General features: G+C 43.7%; 1 protein-coding gene across 34 annotated transcripts in view; it reads right to left on the bottom strand.

Annotated features, from left to right (window-relative positions):
- Positions 1 to 27,989, bottom strand: part of OBSCN (obscurin, cytoskeletal calmodulin and titin-interacting RhoGEF) — a 518,757-nt gene that overhangs the window by 219,989 nt on the left and 270,779 nt on the right. For 21 of the 34 annotated variants that reach the window (XM_089660447.1, XM_089660452.1, XM_089660453.1 and 18 more), the window contains 4 exons: positions 26,729 to 26,995; positions 18,438 to 18,704; positions 12,070 to 12,336; positions 7,925 to 8,191 (listed from right to left, as the gene is read on the bottom strand). In XM_089660447.1, coding sequence (XP_089516573.1) covers positions 7,925 to 8,191; positions 12,070 to 12,336; positions 18,438 to 18,704; positions 26,729 to 26,995 — 1,068 coding nt within the window. The remainder of the gene's footprint in view (positions 1 to 7,924; positions 8,192 to 12,069; positions 12,337 to 18,437; positions 18,705 to 26,728; positions 26,996 to 27,989) is intronic. The other 13 variants (XM_089660466.1, XM_089660471.1, XM_089660473.1 and 10 more) reach the window with 3 other exon arrangements.

The raw sequence follows: 27,989 nt of genomic DNA on the forward strand, positions 1-27,989 counted from the left end.
CAGGAGGAGAGGAGGGAAGTCGGCAGCACTGTGGGGGCACAAAGGGGAAGAGGAGGGAAGTCGGCAGCACTGTGGGGACACACAGGGGGAGAGGAGGGAAGTCGGGAGCTCTGTGGGGGCACACAGGGGGAGAGGAGGAAAGTCAGCAGCACTGTGGGGACACACAGGGGGAGAGGAGGGAAGTCGGGAGCTCTGTGGGGGCACACAGGGGGAGAGGAGGGAAGTCGGGAGCTCTGTGGGGGCACACAGGGGGAGAGGAGGAAAGTCAGCAGCACTGTGGGGACACACAGTGGGAGAGGAGGGAAATCGGCAGCGCTGTGGGGATACACAGGAGGAGAGGAGGGAAGTCGGCAGCTCTGTGGGGGCACACAGGGGGAGAGGAGGGAAGTCGGCAGCACTGTGGGGGCACACAGGAGGAGAGAAGGGCAGTCGGCAGCTCTGTGGGGGCACACAGGGGGAGAGGAGGGTAGTCGGCAGCACTGTGGGGACACACAGAGGGAGAGGAGGAAAATCGGCAGCGCTGTAGGGGCACACAGGGGGAGAGGAGGGAAGTTGGCAGCGCTGTAGGGGCACACAGGGGGAGAGGAGGGAAGTCGCCAGCACTGTGAAGGCACACAGGGGAAGAGGAGGGAAGTCGGAAGCACTGTGGGGATACACAGGGGGAGAGGAGGGAAGTCGGAAGCTCTGTGGGGGCACACTGGGGAAGAGGAGGGAAGTCGGCAGCACTGTGGGGACAAACAGGGGAAGAGGAGGGAAGTCGGGAGCTCTGTGGGGGCACACAGGGGGAGAAGAGGAAAGTCGGCAGCACTGTGGGGGCAAGTCGGCAGCACTGTGGGGGCAAGTCGGCAGCACTGTGGGGGCACACAGGGGAAGAGGAGGGAAGTCGGCAGCACTGTGGGGATACACAGGGGGAGAGGAGGGAAGTCGGCAGCTCTGTGGGGGCACACTGGGGGAGAGGAGGGAAGTCGGAAGCACTGTGGGGGCACACATGGGAAGAGGAGGGAAGTCGGCAGCACTGTGGGGACACACAGGGGGAGAGGAGGGAAGTCGGGAGCTCTGTGGGGGCACACAGGGGGAGAAGAGGAAAGTCGGCAGCACTGTGGGGGCAAGTCGGCAGCACTGTGGGGGCACACAGGGGGAGAGGAGGAAAGTCGGCAGCACTGTGGGGATACACAGGGGGAGAGGAGGGAAATCGGCAGCGCTGTGGGGGCACACAGGGGGAGAAGAGGAAAGTCGGCAGCACTGTGGGGGCACACAGGGGGAGAGGAGGAAAGTCGGCAGCACTGTGGGGATACACAGGGGGAGAGGATGGAAATTGGCAGCACTGTGGGGGCACACAGGGGGAGAGGAGGGAAGTCGGCAGCACTGTGGGGGCACACAGGGGAAGAGGAGGGAAGTCGGCAGCGCTGTAGGGGCACACAGGGGGAGAGGAGGGAAGTCGCCAGCACTGTGGGGGCACACAGGGGAAGAGGAGGGAAGTCGGAAGCACTGTGGGGATACACAGGGGGAGAGGAGCGAAGTCGGCAGCTCTGTGGGGGCACACTGGGGGAGAGGAGGGAAGTCGGCAGCACTGTGTGGGCACACAGGGGGAGAGGAGGGAAGTCGGCAGCACTGTGGGGACACACAGGGGGAGAGGAGGGAAGTCGGGAGCTCTGTGGGGGCACACAGGGGGAGAAGAGGAAAGTCGGCAGCACTGTGGGGGCAAGTCGGCAGCACTGTGGGGGCACACAGGGGGAGAGGAGGGAAGTCGCCAGCACTGTGGGGGCACACAGGGGAAGAGGAGGGAAGTCGGCAGCACTGTGGGGGCACACAGGGGAAGAGGAGGGAAGTCGGCAGCACTGTGGGGATACACAGGGGGAGAGGAGGGAAGTCGGAAGCACTGTGGGGGCACACTGGGGGAGAGGAGGGAAGTCGGCAGCACTGTGGGGACACACAGGGGGAGAGGAGGGAAGTCGGGAGCTCTGTGGGGGCACACAGGGGGAGAAGAGGAAAGTCGGCAGCACTGTGGGGGCAAGTCGGCAGCACTGTGGGGGCACACAGGGGGAGAGGAGGAAAGTCGGCAGCACTGTGGGGATACACAGGGGGAGAGGAGGGAAATCGGCAGCACTGTGGGGGCACACAGGGGGAGAGGAGGAAAGTCGGCAGCACTGTGGGGATACACAGGGGGAGAGGAGGGAAATTGGCAGCACTGTGGGGGCACACAGGGGAAGAGGAGGGAAGTTGGCAGCACTGTGGGGGCACACAGGAGGAGAGGAGGGAAGTCAGAAACACTGTGGAGGCACACAAGAAGAGAGGAGGGAAGTCGACAGCACTGTGGGGGCACACAGGAGGAGAGAGGAGGAAAGTCAGGAACACTGTGGGGTAACACAGGGGGAGAGGAGGGAAGTCGGAAGCGCTGTGGAGGCACACAGGGGGAGAGGAGGAAAGTCAGAAACACTGTGGGGGCACACTGGGTGAGAGGAGGGAAGTCGGCAGCACTGTGGGGGCACACAGGGGGAGAGGAGGGAAGTCGGAAGCACTGTGGGGGCACACAGGAGGAGAGGAGGGAAGTCAGCAGCACTGTGGGGGTACACAGGGTGAGAGGAGGAAAGTCAGGAACACTGTGGGGGCACACAGGGGGAGAGGAGGGAAGTCAGCAGCACTGTGGGGGCACACAGGGGGGAGAGAAGGGAAGTCGACAGCACTGTGGGGGCACACAGGAGGAGAGGAGAGAAGTCGGCAACACTGTGAGGGCACACTGGGGGAGAGGAGGAAAGTCGGCAGCACTGTGGGGGCACAAAGGGGAAGAGGAGGGAAGTCGGCAGCACTGTGGGGACACACAGGGGGAGAGGAGGGAAGTTGGGAGCTCTGTGGGGGCACACAGGGGGAGAGGAGGGAAGTCGGGAGCTCTGTGGGGGCACACAGGGGAAAAGGAGGGAAGTCGGCAGCACTGTGGGGACACACAGGGGGAGAGGAGGGAAATCGGCAGCGCTGTGGGGACACACAGGGGGAAAGGAGGAAAGTCGGCAGCGTTGTGGAGGCACACAGGGAGAAGAGGAAAGTCGGCAGCACTGTGGGGGCACACAGGAGGAGAGGAGGGAAGTCGGCAGCTCTGTGGGGCACACAGGGGGAGAGGAGAGAAGTCGGCAGCACTGTGGGGGCACACAGGAGGAGAGGAGGGAAGTCGGCAGCACTGTGGGGGCACACAGGAGGAGAGGAGGGAAGTCGGCAGCACTGTGGGGATACACAGGGGGAGAGGAGGGAAGTCGGAAGCTCTGTGGGGGCACACTGGGGGAGAGGAGGGAAGTCGGCAGCACTGTGGGGACACACAGAGGGAGAGGAGGGAAATCGGCAGCGCTGTAGGGGCACACAGGGGGAGAGGAGGGAAGTCGGCAGCGCTGTAGGGGCACACAGGGGGAGAGGAGGGAAGTCGGCATCGCTGTAGGGGCACACAGGGGGAGAGGAGGGAAGTCGCCAGCACTGTGGGGGCACACAGGGGAAGAGGAGGGAAGTCGGCAGCACTGTGGGGATACACAGGGGGAGAGGAGGGAAGTCGGAAGCTCTGTGGGGGCACACTGGGGGAGAGGAGGGAAGTCGGAGGCACTGTGGGGGCACACAGGGGAAGAGGAGGGAAGTCGGAAGCACTGTGGGGACACACAGGGGGAGAGGAGGGAAGTCGGGAGCTCTGTGGGGGCACACAGGGGGAGAAGAGGAAAGTCGGCAGCACTGTGGGGGCAAGTTGGCAGCACTGTGGGGGCACACAGGGGGAGAGGAGGGAAGTCGCCAGCACTGTGGGGGCACACAGGGGAAGAGGAGGGAAGTCGGCAGCACTGTGGGGATACACAGGGGGAGAGGAGGGAAGTCGTCAGCTCTGTGGGGGCACACTGGGGGAGAGGAGGGAAGTCGGAAGCACTGTGGGGGCACACAGGGGAAGAGGAGGGAAGTCGGCAGCTCTGTGGGGGCACACTGGGGGAGAGGAGGGAAGTCGGAAGCACTGTGGGGGCACACAGGGGAAGAGGAGGGAAGTCGGAAGCACTGTGGGGGCACACTGGGGGAGAGGAGGGAAGTCGGCAGCACTGTGTGGGCACACTGGGGGAGAGGATTGAAGTCGGCAGCACTGTGGGGGCACACAGGGGGAGAGGAGGAAAGTCGGAAGCACTGTGGGGGCACACAAGGGGAGAGGAGGAAAGTCGGAAGCACTGTGGGGGCACACAAGGGGAGAGGAGGAAAGTCGGCAGCACTGTGGGGGCACACATGGGGAGAGGAGGAAAGTCGGTAGCACTGCGAGGACACACAGGGGGAGAGAAGGAAAGTCAGCAGCACCTTGGGAGCACACAGGGGGAGAGGAGGAAAGTCGGCAGCACTGTGAGGAAACACTGGGGGAGAGGAGGAAAGTCAGCAGCACTGTGAGGACACATGGGGGGCCCTATGGCTCTCTCTGCAGCAGATGAAAGGCAGCAGGAGGGAGAGGAGAAGAAGTCAGTCTTTAGCTGCTGCAGAGAGAGCCATACAGGGGGATCGGTTCCAGCAATTGCACCCACCCCCATCATGCTGATCACCCTCCCTGCCCAAATCCGATTCACCCATCTGTCTGGGCCCTTCTGCTGGCCTGGGCCCCATACAGGAGGACTGGTGGTACCCCATATCCATGGCCCGGGGTGGGTTCTCTGCTCCGCACAGCTAGGTTTGCGCCCACCTTATAGGTAAGCCACTCTCAACCAGGGTTCAGTGGAACCCCAATGTACCTCCAGAGGTTTCTAGAGGTTCAAGCTATTCATCCAATCCGGTTGGTGTGACGTGCCACGTCCCTTAAAGTACTACATTGTAAAAATAATTTATGGTTGAGATTTTTTAAGGCACATGGGATTACACCCACAAAAGATTTCCTTACATATAAAATGACACATTTTTATTAAGACGCGTCTTAAATACACTACAAATCACAATAAAAACATCCCATGAGTTGATGATCTATAAATACAGCCGCGTGCGTAAATTTCACTGTGAGCTCTGTAAATAACAAACCTGCTTCAACAGAGCGGTTAAGAACAGACAGATAAACGTGAAAATTAATTCACAGGGAATGAAATGAAGAAATAATCACCTTTAGTATTTAAAAGTTACCTCTCTGAAAAAAATACATTCAATGTAGGGTGGGCAGGAAATACTTTTCAGTTTGTGATTCACTATATACACATACTGTATATACTAGATAAAAAATAAAAAAAAATATATATATATATATATATATATAATTATATATTTAAAAAAAAAATTATATATATATATATATATATATATATATTTTCTTCTCGGAGAATAGGTGCAGGAACTCCCCCTTTCTGACTTACTTCTTGTCTCCGCCCCCTACCCACCTCCGAGCACCGTCCCTTGGTTCCACCCCTTACCCACCTCCCAGTACCGCCCTTTTTAGACAACACAGAGCTAAGTATAATTTTGTGGTGCCAAGCATTTTGTACGGAATTTGTTAATGAGAACAAGAAAAGAAGTAAAATAGATCCCATGTATAACCAGCATGCTTTACTGCATATACAGACTGATTTTACTGTTGTGGGTTTAGTAACGCTTTAAGGCTTGGGTGTCAAACTGGCGGCCCTCCAGCTTTTGCCAAACTACAAGTCCCATGAGGCATTGCAAGATTGACAGTTACAAGCATGACTCCCAAAGGCAGAGGCATGATGGGACTTGTAGTTTCGCAACAGCTGGAGGGCCACCAGTTTGACACTCCTGCTTTAAGGCTTTAGAACCACTTTATTAGACCCTCCAGCACACCCCAGCATTCCAACACCCCCCCCCCCTTGAAATTACATATATTCAGTGCTGGAGGTGCTGGAAACTGCACTCCCCCATGTTCCCACTGAATAAAAGCCATATATATATATATATATATATATATATATATATATATCTGGGGCGGACTGACCATTTGGAAACCCGGGCCCGAGGTCAGTAGGGGGCCCCATGAGATGCCCCTGGTACCTTTTTCATAGGCTTTTTTGAGTTTGGGCAAGGACACAGGGGCCCCATGATCCCCTATTGCCCGGGGGCCCAATGAGTTGTCAGTCCGCACCTGATATATATATATATATACACAGTTGTGCTCAAAAGTTTGCATACCCTGGCAGAAATTGTGAAATTTTGGCATTGATATTGAAAATATGACGGATCATGCCAAAAAATGCTCTTTTATTGAAGGATGATGATCCTATGAAGCCATTTATTATCACATAGTTGTTTGGCTCCTTTTTAAATCCTAACGATAACAGAAATCACCCAAATGGCCCAGATCAGAAGTCTCCGCCCCCCTGGATCAGAAGTCTCCGCCCCCATATCAGGAGTCTCCGCCCCCCTGGAATGTTTAGCCTTGGTACAGACACACAAGGTGACACACAAGGGTTACAATGCCAATTAGAGGTTAATGTCCCACATCTGTGGCTTTTTAAATTGCAATTAGTGTCAGTGTATAAATAGTCAGTGAGTTTGTTAGCTCTTATTTGGAAGCACTGACTAGGCTAGATACTGAGCCATGGGGATCAGAAAAGAACTGTCAAAAGTCCTGTGTAACAAGGTAATGGAACTTTATAAAGATGGAAAAGGACATAAAAAGATGTCCAAAGCCTTGACTATGCCAATCAGTACTGATCAATCACATATTAAGAAGTGGAAAGTTCGGGGATCTCTTGATACCAAGCCAAGGTCAGGTAGACCAAGAAAGATCGCAGCCACAACTGCCAGAAGAATTGTCCGGGATACAAAGGGAAACCTATAGGTAATCACAAGAGAAATCCAGGCTGCTCTGGGGAAAGACAGTGTGGTTGTTTTGAAGGAGCACAATATGATAACACTTGAACAAAATGAGCTGCATGGTGGAGGTGCCAGAAAGAAGCCTTTACTGCATCAACGACACAAGAAGGCCCGGTTAGGCATGTCAAGATGTTGTCAGGCATATTGTAACCGGGCTTTTTTGTGACATCGGTGCAGTAAAAGCTTCTTTCTGGCACCTCGACCAAACAGCTCATTTTTGTTCACCGTATTGTACTCCTTAAAAACAACCACACCATCTTTTTCCGGAGCAGCTTGTATTTCTTTTGAGGTTGCCTGTGGGGGGTTTTCTTTGAATCCCGGACAATTCTTCTGTCAGTTGTGGCTGTAATCTTTCTTGGTCTACCTGACCTTGGCTTGGTATCAGGAGATCCCCGAACTTTCCACTTCTTAATCGGTGATTTAACAGCACTGATTGGCATAGTCAAGGCTTTGGACATCTTTTTATGTCCTTTTCCATCTTTATAAAGTTCCATTACCTTGTTACGCAGGACTTTTGACAGTTCTTTTCTGATCCCCATGGCTCAGTATCTAGCCTAGTCAGTGCTTCTACATAAGAGCTAACAACCTCATTGACTATTTATACACGGACATAAAAAAATGCAATTTAAAAAGCCACAGATGTGGGACATTAACCTCTAATTGGCATTGTAACCCGTGTGTGTCACCTTGTGTGTCTGTACCAAGGCTGAACATTCCAGGGGGCGGAGACTTCTGATCCGGGGGGCGGAGACTTCTGATCCGGGGGCGGAGACTTCTGTTCCGAGGGCGGAGACTTCTGATCCGGGGGGGCAGAGACTTCTGATCCGGGGGGGCAGAGACTTCTGATCCGGGCCATTTGGGGGACTTCTGTTATCATTATGATTTAAAAAGGAGCCAAACAACTACGTGATAATAAATGGCTTCATATGATCATCATCCTTCAATAAAAGAGCATTTTTTGTCATGATCAGTCATATTTTCAATATCAATGCCAAAATTTCACAATTTCTGCCGGGGGGGATACAAACTTTTGAGCACAACTGTATATCTCCAAGTATTAGTTGGATCAGTGTTTGTTACCAATTGCATTACATGTCTGTGTACAAGAGATGCTACTCACTGTTCACTTTGATGTTGGAGGTGGATTGTTGGTCTCCTGTATCACAGGTGTAATCTCCTGCATCTTCCCCTTCTGCATCGTAGATGACCAACTCTGCCACTGCGCCATCTTGTCTCATTTCATACTTGGCACAAGGGAAGAGTGCCACGGATCCTTTCCTCCATTCTAGGAGAACATTGGGTTTGGAGGTCTCGCAGCGGAGCGTCACGGTGACTCCGTCCTCTACGACCGTATCCTTCAACGGTTTGCTGAACACGACGGGGAGGGCTGCAACACAGGATGAAAAGGGATGAGCTTCGGGTTCAATGCTAGCATGAGATTGAGGTGAATCCAATGGGTTAGAGATTCACAACCCCAGTGAATTGTTATGCAGATTTGCTGGGGTGAATTTTTTAATACCATAATGCACTCCATGGCCTTTGAACTATGGGCAGCCCACTGAGCAGGGTCAATTATGGGGGGGCTTTTGGATAAACCAGCCCTCTCATTATAAAAGGGGAAAGGGGCAAAGAGCATCCATAGGGGTTTATTTATTCTAATAGTCTGTTCAGTTTGGAAATAGACTAAAGGTCTGCACTATTGGATGTCTCTTTGCTTCCTTTTAATATATCTATTCCTGGGAGATCGGTAATGACCGAGTGATTGTTGAAAAGGATCATGGTCTCAAGTATCAAAGAAAAGCACAATTGACCCTCCTTTTGCAGTGGGGTCCATGATATAAGGTGAGGAGATACCCATGAGGTGTGGTGAAGAGCACAAGAAGTAGAGGTCTGCACTATTGGATGTCTCTTTGCTTCCTTTTAATACATCTATTCCTGGGAGATTGGTAATGACCAAGTGATTGTTGAAAAGGATCGTGGTCTCAAGTATAAAAAAAAAGCACAAGTGACCCTCCTTTTGCAGTGGGGTCCATGATATAAGGTGAGGAGATACCCATGAGGTGTGGTGAAGAGCACAAAAAGTAGAAGTCTGCACTATTGGATGTCTCTTTGCTTCCTTTTAATGTATCTATTCCTGGGAGATCGGTAATGACCGAGTGATTGTTGAAGAGGATCGTGGTCTCAAGTATCAAAGAAAAGCACAAGTGACCCTCCTTTTGCAGTGGGGTTCATGATATAAGGTGAGGAGATACCCATGAGGTTTGGTGAAGGGCACACTGAAGGAAGTCATATTGCTGTTCTGACAAGGATTAATATATCGATTGAGGTTTGCACAAAGATTGGTTGGTGTAAGAGACTCTTACAGAGGGGCGGACTGACTTTCCAATTGTCGGTAATTTGCTAAAAATGGTGCACTCAGAATCTGGTGCAGCCAATCAGCTTCTAACTTCAGCTTTAAGCTTTCGCAATAAAACCTGGAAGCTGATTGGTTTCTCTGCAGAGTTGCACAAGATTTTGCACTCTCCAGTTTTAGTAAATAACCCCAATAATGTGCTGGTATGTAGTGCAATCTAGTATATTATGGCTAAAACCTTCGGGGGGGGGGCATTTCTTTGGCTTGCTACCACTTTAACTTGGTGGACTCGATGCTTCACTGAAATAGCCTTCGTATTGCCATATCTCAGACTGAACAGGCTTTGCTCATACAAGACCATCATTATGAACAGTAAGAAACAATTACTCTGCAAATGGGTAGAAGACCAAGAAGGATAATTGGCCGCAAGGTCACTCCAAGTTCCAAAATAATGATTGCTACCAGTATGAGAGGGACCCCTCCTCGCTGCATACAGTTAGTCATTGGAGAAGGTGAATACCAACAGCACCTAAACAGTGGGGTCATTGGGTCATATAGTCCTTCATTTGACAGATTCACAGCAGGTTACCAATCAAGGATAATGGTCCAAACCAAGACTATCCTGCAGGTGGATGAAGCTGATGAACCATAATAGTTTCTTCTTTTGCCTTCTTTCTAATAACCCATATTACTGAAAACATGTAGCTGGTGCTGTGTAGTCTTATGGCTTCCTGTAAAGGTAGAGAGATGATAACCCATCATACTTGTCACTGGTTCCCATGATCCCTTGCTACTGGAAGCACGGACCACGTGCTGTGTAGGCACATAGCTGTCCTTCAGAAAGACCTCTTAACCTCCACAACAGGGCCGGATCTAACCTGTCCGATGTGGGGGTGCATCAAAAAATGTCAGGGGGGCAAAGGATTGGAGGTCAGCAGGGTGGAGGACAGGGGTCATTGCTGGTAGGGCAGAGGACAGGGGTCACTGCTGGCAAGGCAGAGGACGGGGTCACTGCTGTCAAGGCAGAGGACAGGGGTCACTGCTTGTAGGGCAGACGATAGGGGTCACTACTGGCAGGGCAGAGGTCACTGCTAGTAATGCAGAGGACAGGGGTCACTGCTGGCAGGCAGAGGACAGGGGTCACTGCTGGTAGGGCAGAGGACAGGGGTCACTGCTGGTAGGGCAGAGGACAGGGGTCACTGCTGGTAATGCAGAGGACAGGGGTCACTGCTGGTAGGGCAGAGGACAGGGTCACTGCTGGTAGGGCAGAGGACAGGGGTCACTGCTGGTAGGGCAGAGGACAGGGGTCACTGCTGGTAATGCAGAGGACAGGGGTCACTGCTGGCAGGCACAGGACAGGGGTAACTGCTGGTAGGTCAGAGGACAGGGGTCACTATTGTCAGGGCAGAGGACAGGGGTCACTGCTGGTAATGCAGAGGACAGGGGTCTCTGCTGGTAATGCAGAGGACAGGGGTCACTGCTGGCAGGGCAGAGGATAGGAGCACAGCTCTTTCTTCCATGTCTGTGCTGCCCCCAGCCTGGGCACAGGCAGCAGAGCTCCCCCTCCTCACACAATGCATAGATGAGATCAGTATAGTGTCAATCAAGGACAGTATAGGGCAGTACAGTGTAAAACTAGGGCGGTAAAGTATCTGATTAGGGTTGTATAGTGGCAGGTTAGGGTAGTATAGTGACAGGTTAAGGCAGTATAGTGGCAGGTTAGGGCAGTATGGTGGCAGGTTAGGGCAGTATGGTGGCAGGTAGGGCAGTATGGTGGCAGGTTAGGGTAGAACAGTGACAGGTTAGGGTGGTATAGTGGCAGGTTAGGGCAGTATAGTGGCAGGTTAGGGCAGTATAGTGGCAGGTTAGGGTAGTATAGTGGCAGGTTAGGGCAGTATAGTGGCAGGTTAGGGTTATATAGTGGCAGGTTAGGGTTATATAGTGGCAGGTTAGGGTGGTATAATGGCAGGTTAGGGTGGTATAGTGGCAGGTTAGGGCAGTATAGTGGCAGGTTAGGGTGGTATAGTGGCAGGTTAGGGTTATATAGTGGCAGGTTAGGGTAGTATAGTGGCAGGTTAGGGTTATATAGTGGCAGGTTAGGGTAGTATAGTGACAGGTTAGGGTTGTATAGTGACAGGTTAGGACAGTATAGGGAAACAGGCACAGCTGAGGGTGTCAAGGTGGGGGGGGGGGGGGAGGGGTCCATCTCCCCACCCCAGAAGGCAAGGGGTGAGGATCTGATGTCACACACAGCTCAGAGCAGGGAGCTGAGTGTAATCTGAGGCCTGAATGGAGGGAAAGGATACAACCTGCACAGCTGAGGCTATGAAGGTGTGTAGGTGTGTGTGTAATGATTCATACAGAAAGCAGACAGAAATCACAGTTGGTGCTCTGGATTGAGGCAAGTACACACTATAGTGTGGGGAAGGGGGGGGGGGGTCCATCTCCTGGGATTGCTCGGTGTTGGCACAAACTGTCAGAATTGACTCATGCAGAAAGCAAAGGGAAGAGAAAGCAGACAGAAATCACAGTTGGTGCTCTGGATCGAGGCAAGTACACACTATAGAGAGACATGCTCTGTTCATTTTTCATTTCAGAAGTTTACAAGAACTTTAATAAAATATGTCTAAGAATGGAGTCAGTGGTTTACAAATAACATATAAAAAATGGCATGTATATGATGAAAGTTTTAACATTTTTTTTTAATATGATCGATAGCAATAAAAGAAAAGAGTTGAAGCAAGACATTTTAAACCTTTTTTTTTATTGTGGAACAATATTGGTACCATATTGGTTCCAACATTTTTTTAAAAGGTATGTCGATTTTTTTTTTTTTAAAGGGATGTAGATACCTCTAACAGGCAGGCGAGGTATGATTTTAGACATACAACATGACATTGCTACAAAATTACCTTTCACAGTTAAGTAGGCCTTGGTGTCCTGATCCCCAGAGTCACAACTGTACTCTCCGTTGTCCTCCAGCCTCAGGTGATGTATCAGTAACTCCCGTATCTTCTCCCTTTGCCGCATCTCATATTTGGTTCCAGGCTGCAGCCCCAGGCCACCCTTCCTCCACTCCACCATGGCTCCAGGCCTGGAGACCTCACAGCTCAGGGTGATGGAGCCTTCTTCCTGAGCTTCCGCATTCTGGAGCGGCGTTGTAAAGGTAACAGGCAAAGCTGAAGAAAGCATTCAACATTCATATATAAATAGTGGTTACAGGGCGACGCGCGGGGCGATTTATAAAGATCACGCCAAAGCTCCCCCCTTATTGTACAGCCGGGTTTTACGTGATTTCTGGAAGGTGAATGTGGAAAGTTGTGATCCTGGGGTGTAAAAAAAAAAGGTGGAAAGCGAGCAGATTGCTAATGAATGAATGAAGAAAACCTATTGCTGTGACGTGAGTAAAGCTTCTCTCCAAGGGCGGACTGACCATTTGGGCCCGGAGTCAGTAGGGGGCCCCATGAGATGCCCCAGGTACCTTTGTCATAGGCTTTTTTGAGTTTGGGCAAGGACACAGGAGCCCCATGATCCCCTATTGAGGGCCCGGGGTCAGTAGGGGGCCCATGAGATGCCCCTGGTACCTTTTTCATAGGCTTTTTTGAGTTTGGGCAAAGACACAGGGGCCCCATGATCCCCTATTGTCCGGGGTTCCATGAGTTTTCAGTCCGCCCCTGCTTCTCTCCGTTGAAAATGATGAATGACACCAACTTTAACGCGCTATAAACCAGTAGCAGTAAAAACAAAACGGGCTAAACCATAAAAAATTGGTAGTCTCGCCACAAACTAGGTTTTGCTAATGGGTTTTTTTTTTATTTTGTTTAAAATATACAAAAAAAACCAAAACAAAATAAGTAGTAGAATAGCTGTCATGGGCTGCCGAAATAAGCTTTTGGAATGAGATTTCCTTTAAAAAATATTACACAAGCAAAATATCAATTTCAGCCTTTTAATGATATGTTTTTTATTATCTTTTTGATAATCATTCCTCTTCACCTGTTCTCTACCTATAGTAGTGTAGAATAGAATGCTGTAGAACAGTATAGTAGTGTAGAATAGAATGCTGTATAACAGTATAGTAGTGTAGAATAGAATGCTGTATAACAGTATAGTAGTGTAGAATAGAATGCTGTATAACAGTATAGTAGTGTAGAATAGAATGCTGTAGAACAGTATAGTAGTATAGAATAGAATGCTGTATAATAGTATAGTAGTGTACAATAGAATGCTATAGAACAGTATAGTAGTATAGAATAGAATGCTGTAGAACAGTATAGTAGTATAGAATAGAATGCTGTAGAACAGTATAGTAGTATAGCATAGTACAGTATACTGTGGTAGTAGTAGTATAGTAAATACAGCATAGTATAGTAGTGTGAATAGTATAGTACTGCATAGTAAAGTATTGTATTGCATAGTATAGTATAGTATTGTATTGTGTAGAATAATAGTATAGTATAGCAGCAGAGTAGCAGTACTAAAGTACTGTATAGTATAGTATATTATGTGTTTAGTATTACACAGAATAGTAGTATGATATAGCATAGAATACTAAACTATAGTATAGTACAGTACAGTAGTAGAGTAGTACTATAGGTTAGCATAGTAGTAAGGTATATTACAGCAGTATAGTAATAGTACAGTATAGTAGCATAAAATAGTTTAGCAATATAGTAGCTATATAGCATGTACAAAATAATAGAATAGCAGTAGTATAGTACAGTGTTGTAGTAGTATAACATAGTATAGTACAGTATAGTATAGTTGTAGCATAGTATAGTATAGTAAGTAGTATGGTATAGTATAATATAGAATTGTATTATAGTTAAGTGGTAATATAATATAATATAACACTATAGCATAGTAACATTTAGTAAAGTAGTGAACTAGATAGTAGTAGTATAATATAAAATACCAGCAGAATAGTACAGAATAATCTTGGCATAGTATAGTATAGTAGAGTGGAGTATAGTATAGTAGAGTGGAGTATAGTGTAGTAGAGTATAGTAGTTTAGTAAAGTACAAGTATAGTATAGTAGAGTAGAGTGGAGTATAGTGTAGTATAGTAGAGTATAGTAGTTTAGTAAAGTACAAGTATAGTATAGTATAGTAGAGTATAATATAGTAGTTTAGTAAAGTACAAGTATAGTGTAGTATAGTATAGTAGAGTGGAGTATAATATAGCATTTTAGTAAAGTACAAGTATAGTGTAGTAGAGTATAGTAGAGTATAATATAGTAGAGTGGAGAATAGTATAGTATAGTATATTACAATATAGAAGTTTAGTAAAGTACAAGTATAGTAGAGTAGAGTATAGTATAGTATAATATAGAAGTTTAGTAAAGTACAAGTATAGTATAGTATAGTATAGTAAAGTAGAGTAGAGTAGAGTAGAGTAGAGTAGAGTAGAGTGGAGTATAGTATAGTATAGTAGAGTAGAGTAGAGTAGAGTGGAGTATAGTATAGTATAGTAGAGTAGAGTGGAGTATAGTATAGTATAATATAGTAGTTTAGTAAAGTACAAGAATAGTGTAGTATAGTAGAGTAGAGTAGAGTAGAGTGGAGTATAGTATAGTATAGAATAGTAGAGTAGAGTGGAGTATAGTATAGTAGAGTAGAGTAGAGTAGAGTAGAGTGGAGTATAGTATAGTATAATATAGTAGTTTAGGAAAGTACAAGAATAGTATAGTATAGTATAGTATAGTATAGTAGAGTAGAGTAGAGTAGAGTGGAGTATAATATAGTATAGTAGAGTAGAGTGGAGTATAGTATAGTAGAGTAGAGTATAGTAGAGTAGAGTAGAGTAGAGTAGAGTAGAGTAGAGTGGAGTATAGTAGAGTAGAGTAGAGTGGCGTATAGTATAGTATAATATAGTAGTTTAGTAAAGTACAAGAATAGTATAGTATAGTATAGTAGAGTAGAGTGGAGTATAGTATAGTAGAGTAGAGTGGAGTAGAGTGGAGTATAGTATAGTAGAGTAGAGTGGAGTAGAGTGGAGTAGAGTGGAGTATAGTATAGTAGAGTAGAGTGGAGTAGAGTGGAGTAGAGTGGAGTATAGTATAGTAGAGTAGAGTGGAGTGGAGTAGAGTGGAGTAGAGTGGAGTATAGTGGAGTATAGTAGAGTGGCGTATAGTATAGTATAATATAGTAGTTTAGTAAAGTACAAGAATAGTGTAGTATAGTACAGTAGAGTAGAGTAGAGTGGACTATAATATAGCATTTTAGTAAAGTACAAGTACAGTGTAGTATAGTATAGTAGAGTAGAGTGGAGTAGAGTGGAGTATAGTATAGTAGAGTATAGTAGAGTAGAGTGGAGTAGAGTGGAGTATAGTGTAGTATAGTAGAGTACAGTAGAGTAGAGTGGAGTATAATATAGCATTTTAGTAAAGTACAGGTATAGTATAGTAGAGTAGAGTGGAGTATAATATAGTAGTTTAGTAAAGTATAGTATAGTATAGTAGAGTAGAGTAGAGTAGAGTATAGTGTAGTATAGTGGAGTATAATATAGCATTTTAGTAAAGTACAAGTACAGTGTAGTAGAACTATGTAACATAGTATGAGAGAGTTGCAGAGATACAAAGTTACATGTGTAGCTGTACAAAATGTAGCACTTAATCTCTCCTAACAACATAAACATTATAAATGAATGAAAAGTCTTAAAGAGAAACAGTCCTTAGACTTGTGATGAAATCTTGGGGAAAACAGGAGCGATGAGTTGTCCCAAAGGGAAAGAGAAGAAATCCACCACCAACACCACACACAGCCTCTGACCAGAGGGTGAGACCACAGGTCATGCGGTCATATACAGCATTTATGGACGGTCAGATGGGCGAAATAAGCCAAATATCTTCTCGGCCAGAAGGCACCTCCACGACTCAAAACCAACAGTGGTAAAAACATATGGGTGTGATAATGTTTCCAACCGACAAAATGGCCGTGATACGTGGCGTGATGACGTCAGAGGATGTAGCTCCGCCCTACGCGTTTCATCATAAATGGCGTTGTCACGCCCCTCTCTTTCCCTTTGGGACAACTCATCGCTCCTTTTTTCTCATGTGTTGTATGGAAGATTTCATCACAAGTCTAAGGACTGTTTCTCTTTAAGACTTTTCTTTCATTTATAATGTTTATGTCGTTACGAGAGATTAAGAGCTACATTTTGTACAGTTAGTCATTTTATTGTTGCCGGCAATTTCATGTTAGCTACTTTATCTTCTCTGTGATTCAGACATTTAGCACAGAATTTCTTTTTGTTTTACAGCTTTTACTTGTGTAGTTTTACCTGTTTTCATCTACAAAGCAATTTTTTTTTTAAAGAGCAAACTTAAAAAAAAAATCCTTTTATGATTTTAAATAATTTTGCAGTACTATTTTTTTTTAGCACCAGAATCACATTTTTAGAGTCATTTTAAAAGAGACAAATTCATTTTTTTTCTTCTAAAATTAACACTGATCAAAGCAGAAAAAGGTGCATTTTTTAGTTTTTTTGATATTAAATAAATTTGCAGTACTATTTTTTTTTATCACCAGAATCATATTTTTAGAGTCATTTTAAATGGGATAAAATCTTTTTTTTTTCTTAAATTAACACTGATCAAAGCAGAAAAGGGTGCATTTTTTAGTTTTTTTTTATATTAAATACATTTGCAGTACTATTTTTTTTATCACCAGAATCATATTTTTAGAGTCATTTTAAAAGAGACAAATTCATTTTTTTTTCTAAAATGAACACTGATCAAAGCAGAAAAAGGTGCATTTTTTAGTTTTTTTGATATTAAATAACTTTGCAGTACTATTTTTTTTTTATCACCAGAATCATATTTTTAGAGTCATTTTAAATGGGACAAAATCTTTTTTTTTTCTTAAATTAACACTGATCAAAGCAGAAAAGGATGCATTTTTTAGTTTTGTTTTTTTTTTTAATAAATTGCATAAAAAAAGAATAATTTTTCCAAGACATTATTACCAAAAGAAAGTGAAAAAAAAAATGTATTACTTTGTTAAATTGAATATTGACAACATTATTGCCGAATAAATAGGCCATTGCAGAAATCTAAAAATTGCTCTGGTCCATGGGTGGGTGTACGGGCGTGAGAACCGAAGTGAATAAATTGATGTAATCTATTAATATAAAATACCAATACTACATATCACAATAAAAAAACAAAGATACATTTGTTTAATAACTATACATACAGTACACATGCATGTCGACATAAACCAAATAAAGACTTTTAATTTTATATCAAATTATATATTGAGATTACAAAATTATTATATTTTCAGCGCCAATCCACAGCCTGTAACAGCTGGCTTATTGCCTAGAAGCTCAGACTTTTTTGTTCACTAATATTAAGACTTTATTATTAATAAAAAAAATATTGAATAAAAAGAACAAAAAGAAAAGGCTCGGTCAAATATTAATTTGTTAAATCACATTCAATAAAAAAATTTAAATTAAATTAAAAAAAAAAGCTGAAAAATGTTCTAATAAGTATCTTTCAGATATATACAGTTTCATTATGATTTTTTTTTTTTTTTTAGATACACCCAATACATAACATATCATATCCATATCGTTTGGTCTAATGTTTGCTTTTTGAGTCATTTATAAATTCAGATGAAAAGGCAGGACTTTTCATGTATCCATCCTGCATTAAACGCATTTAGTTAGTCAAAGATTCCATTGTGATAAAAAATAAATAAATAAATAAAAATTAAAAAAAAAACCCTGTAAAATGTTTGTTCTTTACCAAAAGTAATTTTTTTTAAATTGGAACGTTTTTAAATCTCAAATTGCAATCACAATACCCCCCCCCCCCCAGACAATAGCTGCATCTGCTTTTCTCTTGAGAAATACAGCGCCATCTTTGTTTAGGCATCATCCAGGGTCATCCTCTACTTCCTAGGCTGAGATATCGGCTCACAGATGTCACAGTCATGTAAATCCTGTGCAGTTATCGGTTGTGTTCACAAATTCTGAAACAGATCAGCCCCTGTGACTTGCTACAAAGTTGCAATTTTGCAGTCTGATTACTGGGGGAGGAGAGACTGAGGAAATGCTTCCTCCTGCCTGCAGCAGACTGATGACATCATCCCAGCCTAGCCACAGTCACTGAACGGAGCTCAAAGACGTTTTTTTTTTTTAATGGTAGGATTTTTTTGGAAACAATTATACTTTTTTTCTCAGGAAGGTCATCATGTGGACTTGAAAGGTGTGTGTGTGTGTTAGTGCGGGGTGATTTGTGTTTAGTTGTTTTTTTATATACAGAGTATATACCTTGAACTTGAAGGTGTCCCGCCGTCCGCACCTCTCCACAGACACAGCTATACTCCCCGGCGTCTTCTATACCAACGTCTACGATGGTGAGCTCCACGCTGCGCCCGCTCTGCTGAATTGTGTACTTGTGGTCTGACCTAAGGACCTTGTCACCTTTCAGCCATTCAACACAGACATCCAACTTGTTCAGCCGGCAGTGGAGGACAACATTTTCCCCCTCTGCCGCTTCAACGGATTTCAGTTCTTCTTCAAACGATGTTGGAATAGCTAAAATTTTCAAAAAAAAGCATCAAAAGCAGCAGTTTTTTTTTTCTGCCTAAAATAAAATTTCACAAACCAAGAAATAGAAATATAAAAATAAAAATATGTTAACAGCAGGAATATGAGTACCTTTCAAACCTTCTGCATTACCGCAGCTTACTGTTCATAAATGATAATAATAATATAAGAAATTATATATACAGTTTATATCTATACATATATACTGTATTTTAAATAATATACGTGTGCTGTACATTAAAAAAATAAATTAAATTTAAAATATATATATATTTATATATATATATATATATATAAATAATTTTAGTCCTGATCCCAATAAATACTGTATATACAATATACTGTGTATGTAGATATATATATATATATATATATATATATATATATATATATAAAATGTTTGCCCTGGTATCAATAAATTATATGTGTATATATATATATATATACATATATATTTATTGATACCAGGGCAAAAATGTATATATATATATATATATATATATATATATATATATTATATACAGTATTTATTGGGATCAAGACTAAAATTAAATATATATTTTTTTTATTTAATTTTTTTTTTTTTTAATGTACAGCACATGTATATTATATATATATATACACAGTTGTGCTCAAAAGTTTGCATCCCCTGGCAGAAATTGTGAAATTTTGGCATTGATATTGAAAATATGACTGATCATGCCAAAAAATGCTCTTTTATTGAAGGATGATGATCATATGAAGCCATTTATTATCAAATACTTGTTTGGCTCCTTTATAAATCATAATGATAACAGAAATCACCCAAATGGCCTGGATCAGAAGTCTCCGCCCCCCAGATCAGAAGTATCCGCCCCTGGATCAGAAGTCTCCGCCCCCTGGAATGTTTGGCCTTGGTACAGACACACACGGTGACACACACGGGTTACAATGTCAATTAGAGGTTAATGTCCCACATCTGTGGCTTTTTAAATTGCACTTAGTGTCAGTGTATAAATAGTCAGTGAGTTTGTTAGCTCTTACGTGGAAGCACTGACTAGGCTAGATACTGAGCCATGGGGAGCAGAAAAGAACCGTCAAAAGTCCTGCGTAACAAGGTAATGGAACTTTATAAAGATGGAAAAGGACATAAAAAGATGTACAAAGCCTTGAATATGCCAATCAGTACTGTTAAATCACCTATTAAGAAGTGGAAAGTTCGGGGATCTCTTGATACTAAGCCAAGGTCAGGTAGACCAAGAAAGATTGCAGCCACAACTGACAGAAGAATTGTTCGGGATACAAAGGGAAACCCATAGGTAACCATAAGAAAACTACAGGCTGTTCTGAAGAAAGACAGTGTGGTTGTTTTTAAGGAGCACAATATGACACTTGAACAAAAATGAGCTGCATGGTGGAGGTGCCAGAAAGAAGCCTTTACTGCATCAATGACACAAGAAGGCCCGGTTAGGCATGTTAAGGTGTTGCCAGGCATATTGTAACCGGGCTTTTTTGTGTCATTGGTGCAGTAAAAGCTTCTTTCTGGCACCTCCACCAAACAGCTCATTTTTGTTCAAGTATCACCGTATTGTACTCCTTAAAAACAACCACACCATCTTTTTCCGGACCAGCTTGTATTTCTTTTGAGATTGCCTGTGGGGGGTTTTCTTTGAATTCTGGACAATTCTTCTGGCAGTTATGGCTGCAATCTTTCTTGGTCTACCTGACCTTGGCTTAGTATCAAGAGATCCCCAAACTTTCCACTTCTTAATAGGTGATTTAACAGTACTGATTGACATAGTCAAGGCTTTGGACATCTTATGTCCTTTTTTATCTTTATAAAATTTCACTACCTTGTTACGCAGGACTTTTGACAGTTCTTTTCTGCTCCCCATGGCTCAGTATCTAGCCTAGTCAGTGCTTCCACGGAAGAGCTAACAAACTCATTGACTATTTATACACTGACACTAATTACAATTTAAAAAGCCACAGATGTGGGACATTAACCTCTAATTGGCATTGTAACCCGTGTGTGTCACCTTGTGTGTCTGTACCAAGGCCAAACATTCCAGGGGGCGGAGACTTCTGATCAGGGGGTGGAGACTTCTGATCCAGGGGCGGAGATGTCTGATTTGTGGCTTCAGACTTCTGATCTGGGCCATTTGGGTGATTTCTGTTATCATTGTGATTTAAAAAGGAGACACATAACAATTTGATTATAAATGTCTTCATGTGATCATCATCCTTCAATAAAAGAGCATTTTTTGGCATGATCAGTCATATTTTCAATATCAATGCCAAAATTTCACAACTTCTGCCAGGGTATGCAACTTTTGAGCACAACTGTATATATACAGTATCCCCCAGAAGTGAGTCCCCCCCTCCCTCTCACATTTGTGTAAATATTTGATTCTCTCTTTTCATGTGACAACACTGAAGAAATGACACTTTGCTACAATGTGACGTAGTCAGTGTACAGCTTGTATAACATGGAAATTTGCTGTCCCCTCAAAATACCTCAACACACCGCCATTAATGTCTAAACCGCTGGCAACAAAAGTGAGTCCACCCCTAAGTGACAAGGTCCAAATTGGGCCCAATTAGCCATTTTCCCTCCCCAGTGTCATGTGACTCGTTAGTGTTACAAGATCTCAGGTGTGAATGGGGAGCGGGTGGGTTACATTGGGTGTTATCGCTCTCACTCTCTCATACTGGTCACTGGAAGTTCAACATGGCACCTCATGGCAAAGAACTCTCTGAGGATCTGAAAAAAAAAATATTACTCTGCATAAAGATAGGCTATAAGAAGATTGCCGAGACCCTGAAACTGAGCTGCAGCACGGTGGCCAAGACCATCCAGCGGTCTAACAGGACAGGTTCCACTCAGAACAGGCCTCGCCATGGTCAACCAAAGCAGTTGAGTGCACGTGCTCAGCGTCATATCCAGAGGTTGTCTTTGGGAAATAGACGTATGAGTGCTGCTAGCATTGCTGCAGAGGGTGAAGGGGTGGGGGGGTCAGCCTGTCAGTGCTCAGACCATACGCCGCACACTGCATCACATTGGTCTGCATGGCTGTCGTCCCAGAAGGAAGCCTCTTCTAAAGATGATGACCAAGAAAGCCGCAAACAGTTTGCTGAAGACAAGCAGACTAAGGACATGGATTACTGGAACCATGTCCTGTGGTCTGATGACACCAAGACGGGCGGACTGACCATTTGGAAACTTGGGCACAGCCCGAGGACCCGGGGTCAGTAGGGGGCCCCATGAGATGCCCCTGGTACCTTTTTCATAGGCTTTATTGAGTTTGGGCAAGGACACAGGGGCCCCATGATCCCCTATTGCCTGGGGGCCCCATGAGTTGTCAGTCTGCCCCTGCACCAAGATCAGCTGATTTGGTTCAGATGGTGTCAAGCATGTGTGGCGGCAACCAGGTGAGGAGTACAAAGACAAGTGTGTCTTGCCTACAGTCAAGCATGGTGGTGGGGTGTCATGGTCTGGGGCTGCATGAGTGCTGCCGGCACTGGGGGGCTACAGTTAATTGAGGGAACCATTATTATTATTATACAGGATTTATATAGTGCCAACAGTTTGCTCAGTGCTGTACATTATAAAGGGAGACAATACACGAGACAGTACAGTAACAATACAAGTCAATACACGAGGGGTTCGAGGGCCCTGCTCCTAGGAGCTTACAATCTAGGAGGGAGGGGATAGTGGTACAGGAGGAAATAGCTGTGGGGGATGGAGTGGTAGGAAGAGTGGAGGAGTTCAGTAATTAGCTGAGGGCGGGGTAGGCTTCCCTGAAGAGATGGGTTTTCAGAGTGTGCCTAAAGGTGAGGAGAGTAGGTGATAGATTGGAATAGGGAAGTCCAGAGGATGGGGGAAGCCCTGGAGAAGTCCTTGAGATGGGCATGGGAGGAGGAGACCAGGGAACTAGAGAGTAGGAGGTCTTGTGAGGAGCAGAGAGTACGTTTTGGGTGGTATAGGGATACCAGATCGGTGATGTAGTTTGGGGCAGTGTTATGAACAGCTTTGTACATCAATGTTAGTATTTTGAATTTTATCCGTTGGGCAATCGGAAGCCAGTGGAGGGATTGGCAGAGGGGGGTGGCGGATACTGAGCGGTTAGTAAGGTGGATGAGTCTGAGCATTCAAGATAGACTGACCATGAATGCCAACATGTACTGTGACCTACTGAAGCACAGCATGATCCCCTCCCTTCGGAGACTGGGCCGCAGGGCAGTATTCCAACATGATAACGACACCAAACACACCTCCAAGACCACCACTGCCTTGCTGAAGAAGCTGAGGGTAAAGGTGATGGACTGGCCAAGCATGTCTCCAGACCTGAACCCTATTGAGCATCTGTGGGGCATCCTCAAACGGAAGGTGGAGGAGCACAAGGTCTTTAACATCCACCAGCTCCGTGATGACGTCATGGAGGAGAGGAAGAGGACTCCAGTGGCAACCTGTGAATCTCTGGTGACCTCCATGCCCCAGAGGGTTAAGGCAGTGCTGGAAAATAATGGCGGCCACACAAAATATTGACACTTTGCCCCCAATTTGGACCTTGTCACTTAGGGGTGGACTCACTTTTGTTGCCAGCGGTTTAGACATTAATGGCGGTGTGTTGAGTTATTTTGAGGGGACAGCAAATTTACATGTTATACAAGCTGTACACTGACTACGTCACATTGTAGCAAAGTGTCATTTCTTCAGTGTTGTCACATGAAAAGAGAGAATCAAATATTTACAAAAATGTGAGGGGTGGACTCACTTCTGGGAGATACTGTATGTATAAAATGTTAGCACTGATCCCGAATAATAAATAAATAAAAAGTAATAAAAAATATACAAAACATGTTCGTAAAAAAATACATAGAAAATTAGCAGTCCCCTTTGAGAAATGTAATTATGGGAAAATTAAATGTTCCTGTGCAGGCAACAAATGGTAAATATATTTAAATTTTTTTTTTAGTCTTTAAATAAGAAAAAAAAAAAAAAGTACAAAACAAATACAAAGTACAAAATAGTATAAAAACATAGCAGGGAGAGTAAGAATGAGAGAGAGAGAGAAAGTAGCAGCCTTTAAGACCTGTAAATCAAGCAATAGACAATGTTCCACTGTAAGCAACAAATAGTACACACAGAATAAACTGTGTATATAAAACAACAACAAAAATAACCACACACATGCACACACAAAAAAATATGTTCTCAAAGAATTGAGTTCAATTATATTAACATTCAATTTTTTTTTTAGTTCTAACCATTATAAATATGTAATAAAAAAGTACAGGACATATAAATTAAATATATACATATATATATATATATATATACATATATATATATATATATATATATATATATAAAAACATAGTAGGAAAAGAAACTGTTCTTGTGCAGACAACAAAAAGTACATATGTTCTCAAAGAATTGAGTTCAATTATATTACATAAAATTTTTTTTTAGTCCTAACCATTATAAATATGTAATAAAAAAAGTACAGGACATATAAACGATACATATATTAAAAAAACATAGACAAAGAAACTGTGCTTGTGCAGACAACAAAAAGTCAAAAAGTACATATGTTCTCAAAGAATTGAGTTCAATTATATTACATTAATTTTTTTTTTAGTCCTAACCATTATAAATATGTAATAACAAAAAATATAAAAATTTTTTTAGTCTTTAAGCAAGTAAAAAAAAGTACAAAACAAATACAAAGTACAAAATAGTATAAAAACATAGCAGGGAGAGTAAGAAAGAGAAAGAGTGAGAGAGAGAGAGAGAGAGAGAGAGAGAGAAAAAGTAGCACGCACACAAAAAATATGTACCGTATTTTCCGGCATATAAGACGACCCCCTACTTTTCCTGTTAAAATATAGGGTTTGAGCTATACTCACCGTATAAGACTACCCCTCTTCCAATGCACACCAAATAAAAATGAAAAAACATCAGATTTGATTTCAATATGGTATTCCAATGATGGGGCACTATTCCTCCCACTGACACCAATGATGGGGCACTATTCCTCCCACTGACACCAATGATGGGACACTATTCCTCCCACTGATACCAATGATGGGACACTATTCCTCCCACTGACACCAATGATGGGGCACTATTCCTCCCACTGACACCAATGATGGGACACTATTCCTCCCACTGATACCAATGATGGGACACTATTCCTCCCACTGACACCAATGATGGGGCACTATTCCTCCCACTGACACCCATGATGGGGCACTATTCCTCCCACTGACACCAATGATGGGGCACTATTCCTCCCACTGACTAATGATGGGACACTATTCCTCCCACTGACACCAATGATGGTGCCCCATCATTAGTGTCAGTGTGTGAGGAATAGTGCCCCATCATTGCTGTCAGTGGGAGGAATAGTGCCCCATCATTGGTATCAGTGGGGAGAATAGTGCCCCATCATTGGTGTCAGTGGGAGGAATAGTGCCCCATCATTGGTATCAGTGGGATGAATAATGCCCCATCATTAGTGTCAGTGGGAGGAATAGTGCCCCATCATTGGTGTCAGTGGGAGGAATAGTGCCCCATCATTGGTGTCAGAGGGGGAGGAATAGTGCCCCATCATTGGTGTCAGTGGGGAGGAGGAATAGTGCCCCATCATTGGTGTCAGTGGGGAGGAGGAATAGTGCCCCATCATTGGTGTCAGTGGGGAGAATAGTGCCCCATCGTTGGTATCAGTGGGGAGAACAGTGCCTCATCGTTGGTGTCAGTGGGGGAGGAACAGTGCCTCATCGTTGGTGTCAGTGGGGGAGGAACAGTGCCTCATCGTTGGTGTCAGTGTGGAGGAGGAATAGTGCCCCATCGTTAGTGTCAGTGGGGGAGAGGAGCGGCTGCTCCTTCTTCCAGTGCGGCCGCTCGATTTTCGCGGGGCCGTTTGGCTCCGCCTCCTCGCCGGTGATTGGTCACCTGTGTGCCTTTCCAGTGCTGGCGCCCAATCACCGGTGAGGAGGCGGAGCCGAGCGGCCGCGTGACCGCCGAGCGGTCGCGTGACCATCGAGTGGCCGAACTGAAAGAAGGAGCAGCCGTGCTTCCTGGACCGGATCGTCGTGGGACCGAAGCCAGGTAGGGTACAGCAGCCCCTCTGCCCACCCCTGTACTTAGTGTCCGTTGGGGGAGGAGGGGGGCGGCGCCACGCTGCCCCTCGAAAAAGTGCCGTCCTGACACCGGCCTGCACCGGCGTATAAGACGACCCCCGACTTTTCAGAAGATTTTCAGGGGTTGAAAAGTCGTCTTATACACCGGAAAATACGGTACTCAAAGAATTGAGTTCAATTATATTACATTCAATTTTTTTTTTTTTAGTTCTAACCATTATAAATATGTAATAAAATAAAGTACAGGACATATAAATTATCTATATATATATATATATATATATATATACACAAATATAAAAACATAGTAGGAAAAGAAACTGTTCTTGTGCAGACAACAAAAAGTACATATGTTCTAAAAGAATTGAGTTCAATTATATGACATTAATTTTTTTTTTGTCCTCACCATTATAAATATGTGATAAAAAAAAGTGCAGGACATATAAATTATATATATACACACATACACACAAAAAAATATGTTCTCCAAGAATTGAGTTCAATTATGTTACATTACAAAATTTTTTTTAGTCCTAACCATTATAGATATGTAATAAAAAAAAGTACAGGACATATAAATTGTATATATATATATATATACGTACATAGTAAGAAAAGAAACTGTTCTTGTGCAGGCAACAAAAAGTACATATGTTCTAAAAGAATTGAGTTCAATTATATGACATACATTTTTTTTAGTCCTCACCATTATAAATATGTAATAAAAAAAAGTACAGGACATATAAATTATATATATATATATATATATATATATATATATACAGTATATATATATAAACATAGTAAGAAAAGAAACTGTTCTTGTGCAGACAACAAAAAGCACACATAACTTAAATATTATATATTTTTTATTTTATTTTTACCATTTACTGTCAAAACTGCCGCAGTCATCTTGTCACCGCATTGGCAGGTATACTTCCCAGCATCCTTTATGGCAGCAGGACGAACGATGAGCTCAGCCACCGAGCCGTCCTGTCTGATGGTGACCCGATCCCCAGAGGTCAGAACATCCGGTCCTTTCTTCCACTCTACAGAATGGTTTGGTTTACTGAGCTCACAGCGCAGAGCTGCCGCGTCGCCTTCAGTAACGTCAACATTTTTCAACGGCTCTTTAAAATCAACTGGCAGAGCTGGTGAAACAATACAGAGAATAACAAAATTAGCATTTTTTGAGACAGATAAAACTTTATTTTGGTGGTATTTATTCCCCTCTGGGATATTTATTTTTTTGCTATATAAATGAAAAAGTCCAAACATTTTGGAAAAAAAAGTGTTTTTCTTATACAAGTTTGCAAATAAATAATATTTCTTCATAGATCTTGGCCAAAATGTATTGTTATCTTTTTAGTAAAAAAAAAAAAAAAACAAATTAGTTTATAACTAAAAATTATAATTTTTCTAAATTTTTTTTTACATTTTTATTTTATTTTTTGATATTATTATTTATGTTTTTTAGGGGTTTTTTTTACATACTGTCACCCTAGCAGTACAGTGTCACCGTAGTGACACTGTACTAATTGTGGGGGGTGATGAAGATTTTTTTTTACTGATTGCTATTACACCCATATAGGATGTAAAAGCAATCATTTCTCCTTCTCTCTGGCTGCATTCTTGCAGCCATTGAGAAATATTGTGTGAGCTGTGATTGGTCACAGCTTGTCACATGGTACAAGGCTGTTGTGAATAGCCCTGTACCATGTGATCTCTGATCATTCACAGATTTCACACATAGTAAGCAATGATGTCAGAAGTGACAACACAGGAGAGCAATCGTGAAACAGTGACAGAATGTTGTCACCTTCGAACAGGAAGTCTGTGAACAAAGCCCAAAAATTGGAAGGAATTATTATTATAATTCTATTCTCACAAAATATAAAAATATGATATTTGCAGTAGAGATCAAGTCATTCTGTGTGTGAAAACAGCTGAATTTCAGATTTTATCTAAGAAATATGGGAGCGCCCTTTTATGGTAACCAACTTCGGCTAGACACGTGCGGTTCATTTCGTTCCGAATCGAAATTCAGACAAAATTTTAATTGTTCTGAGATGCTGAGGTATCCAAATTTCCAAATGACAATATTTACGAATTTATACGAATCCAAACCATCGAAATTAAATTTCG

This window comes from Staurois parvus, unplaced genomic scaffold (assembly GCF_062004578.1).
Source record: "Staurois parvus isolate SC_StPar_1 unplaced genomic scaffold, SC_StPar_1.0 ptg001245l, whole genome shotgun sequence".
Lineage (NCBI taxonomy): Eukaryota > Metazoa > Chordata > Amphibia > Anura > Ranidae > Staurois > Staurois parvus.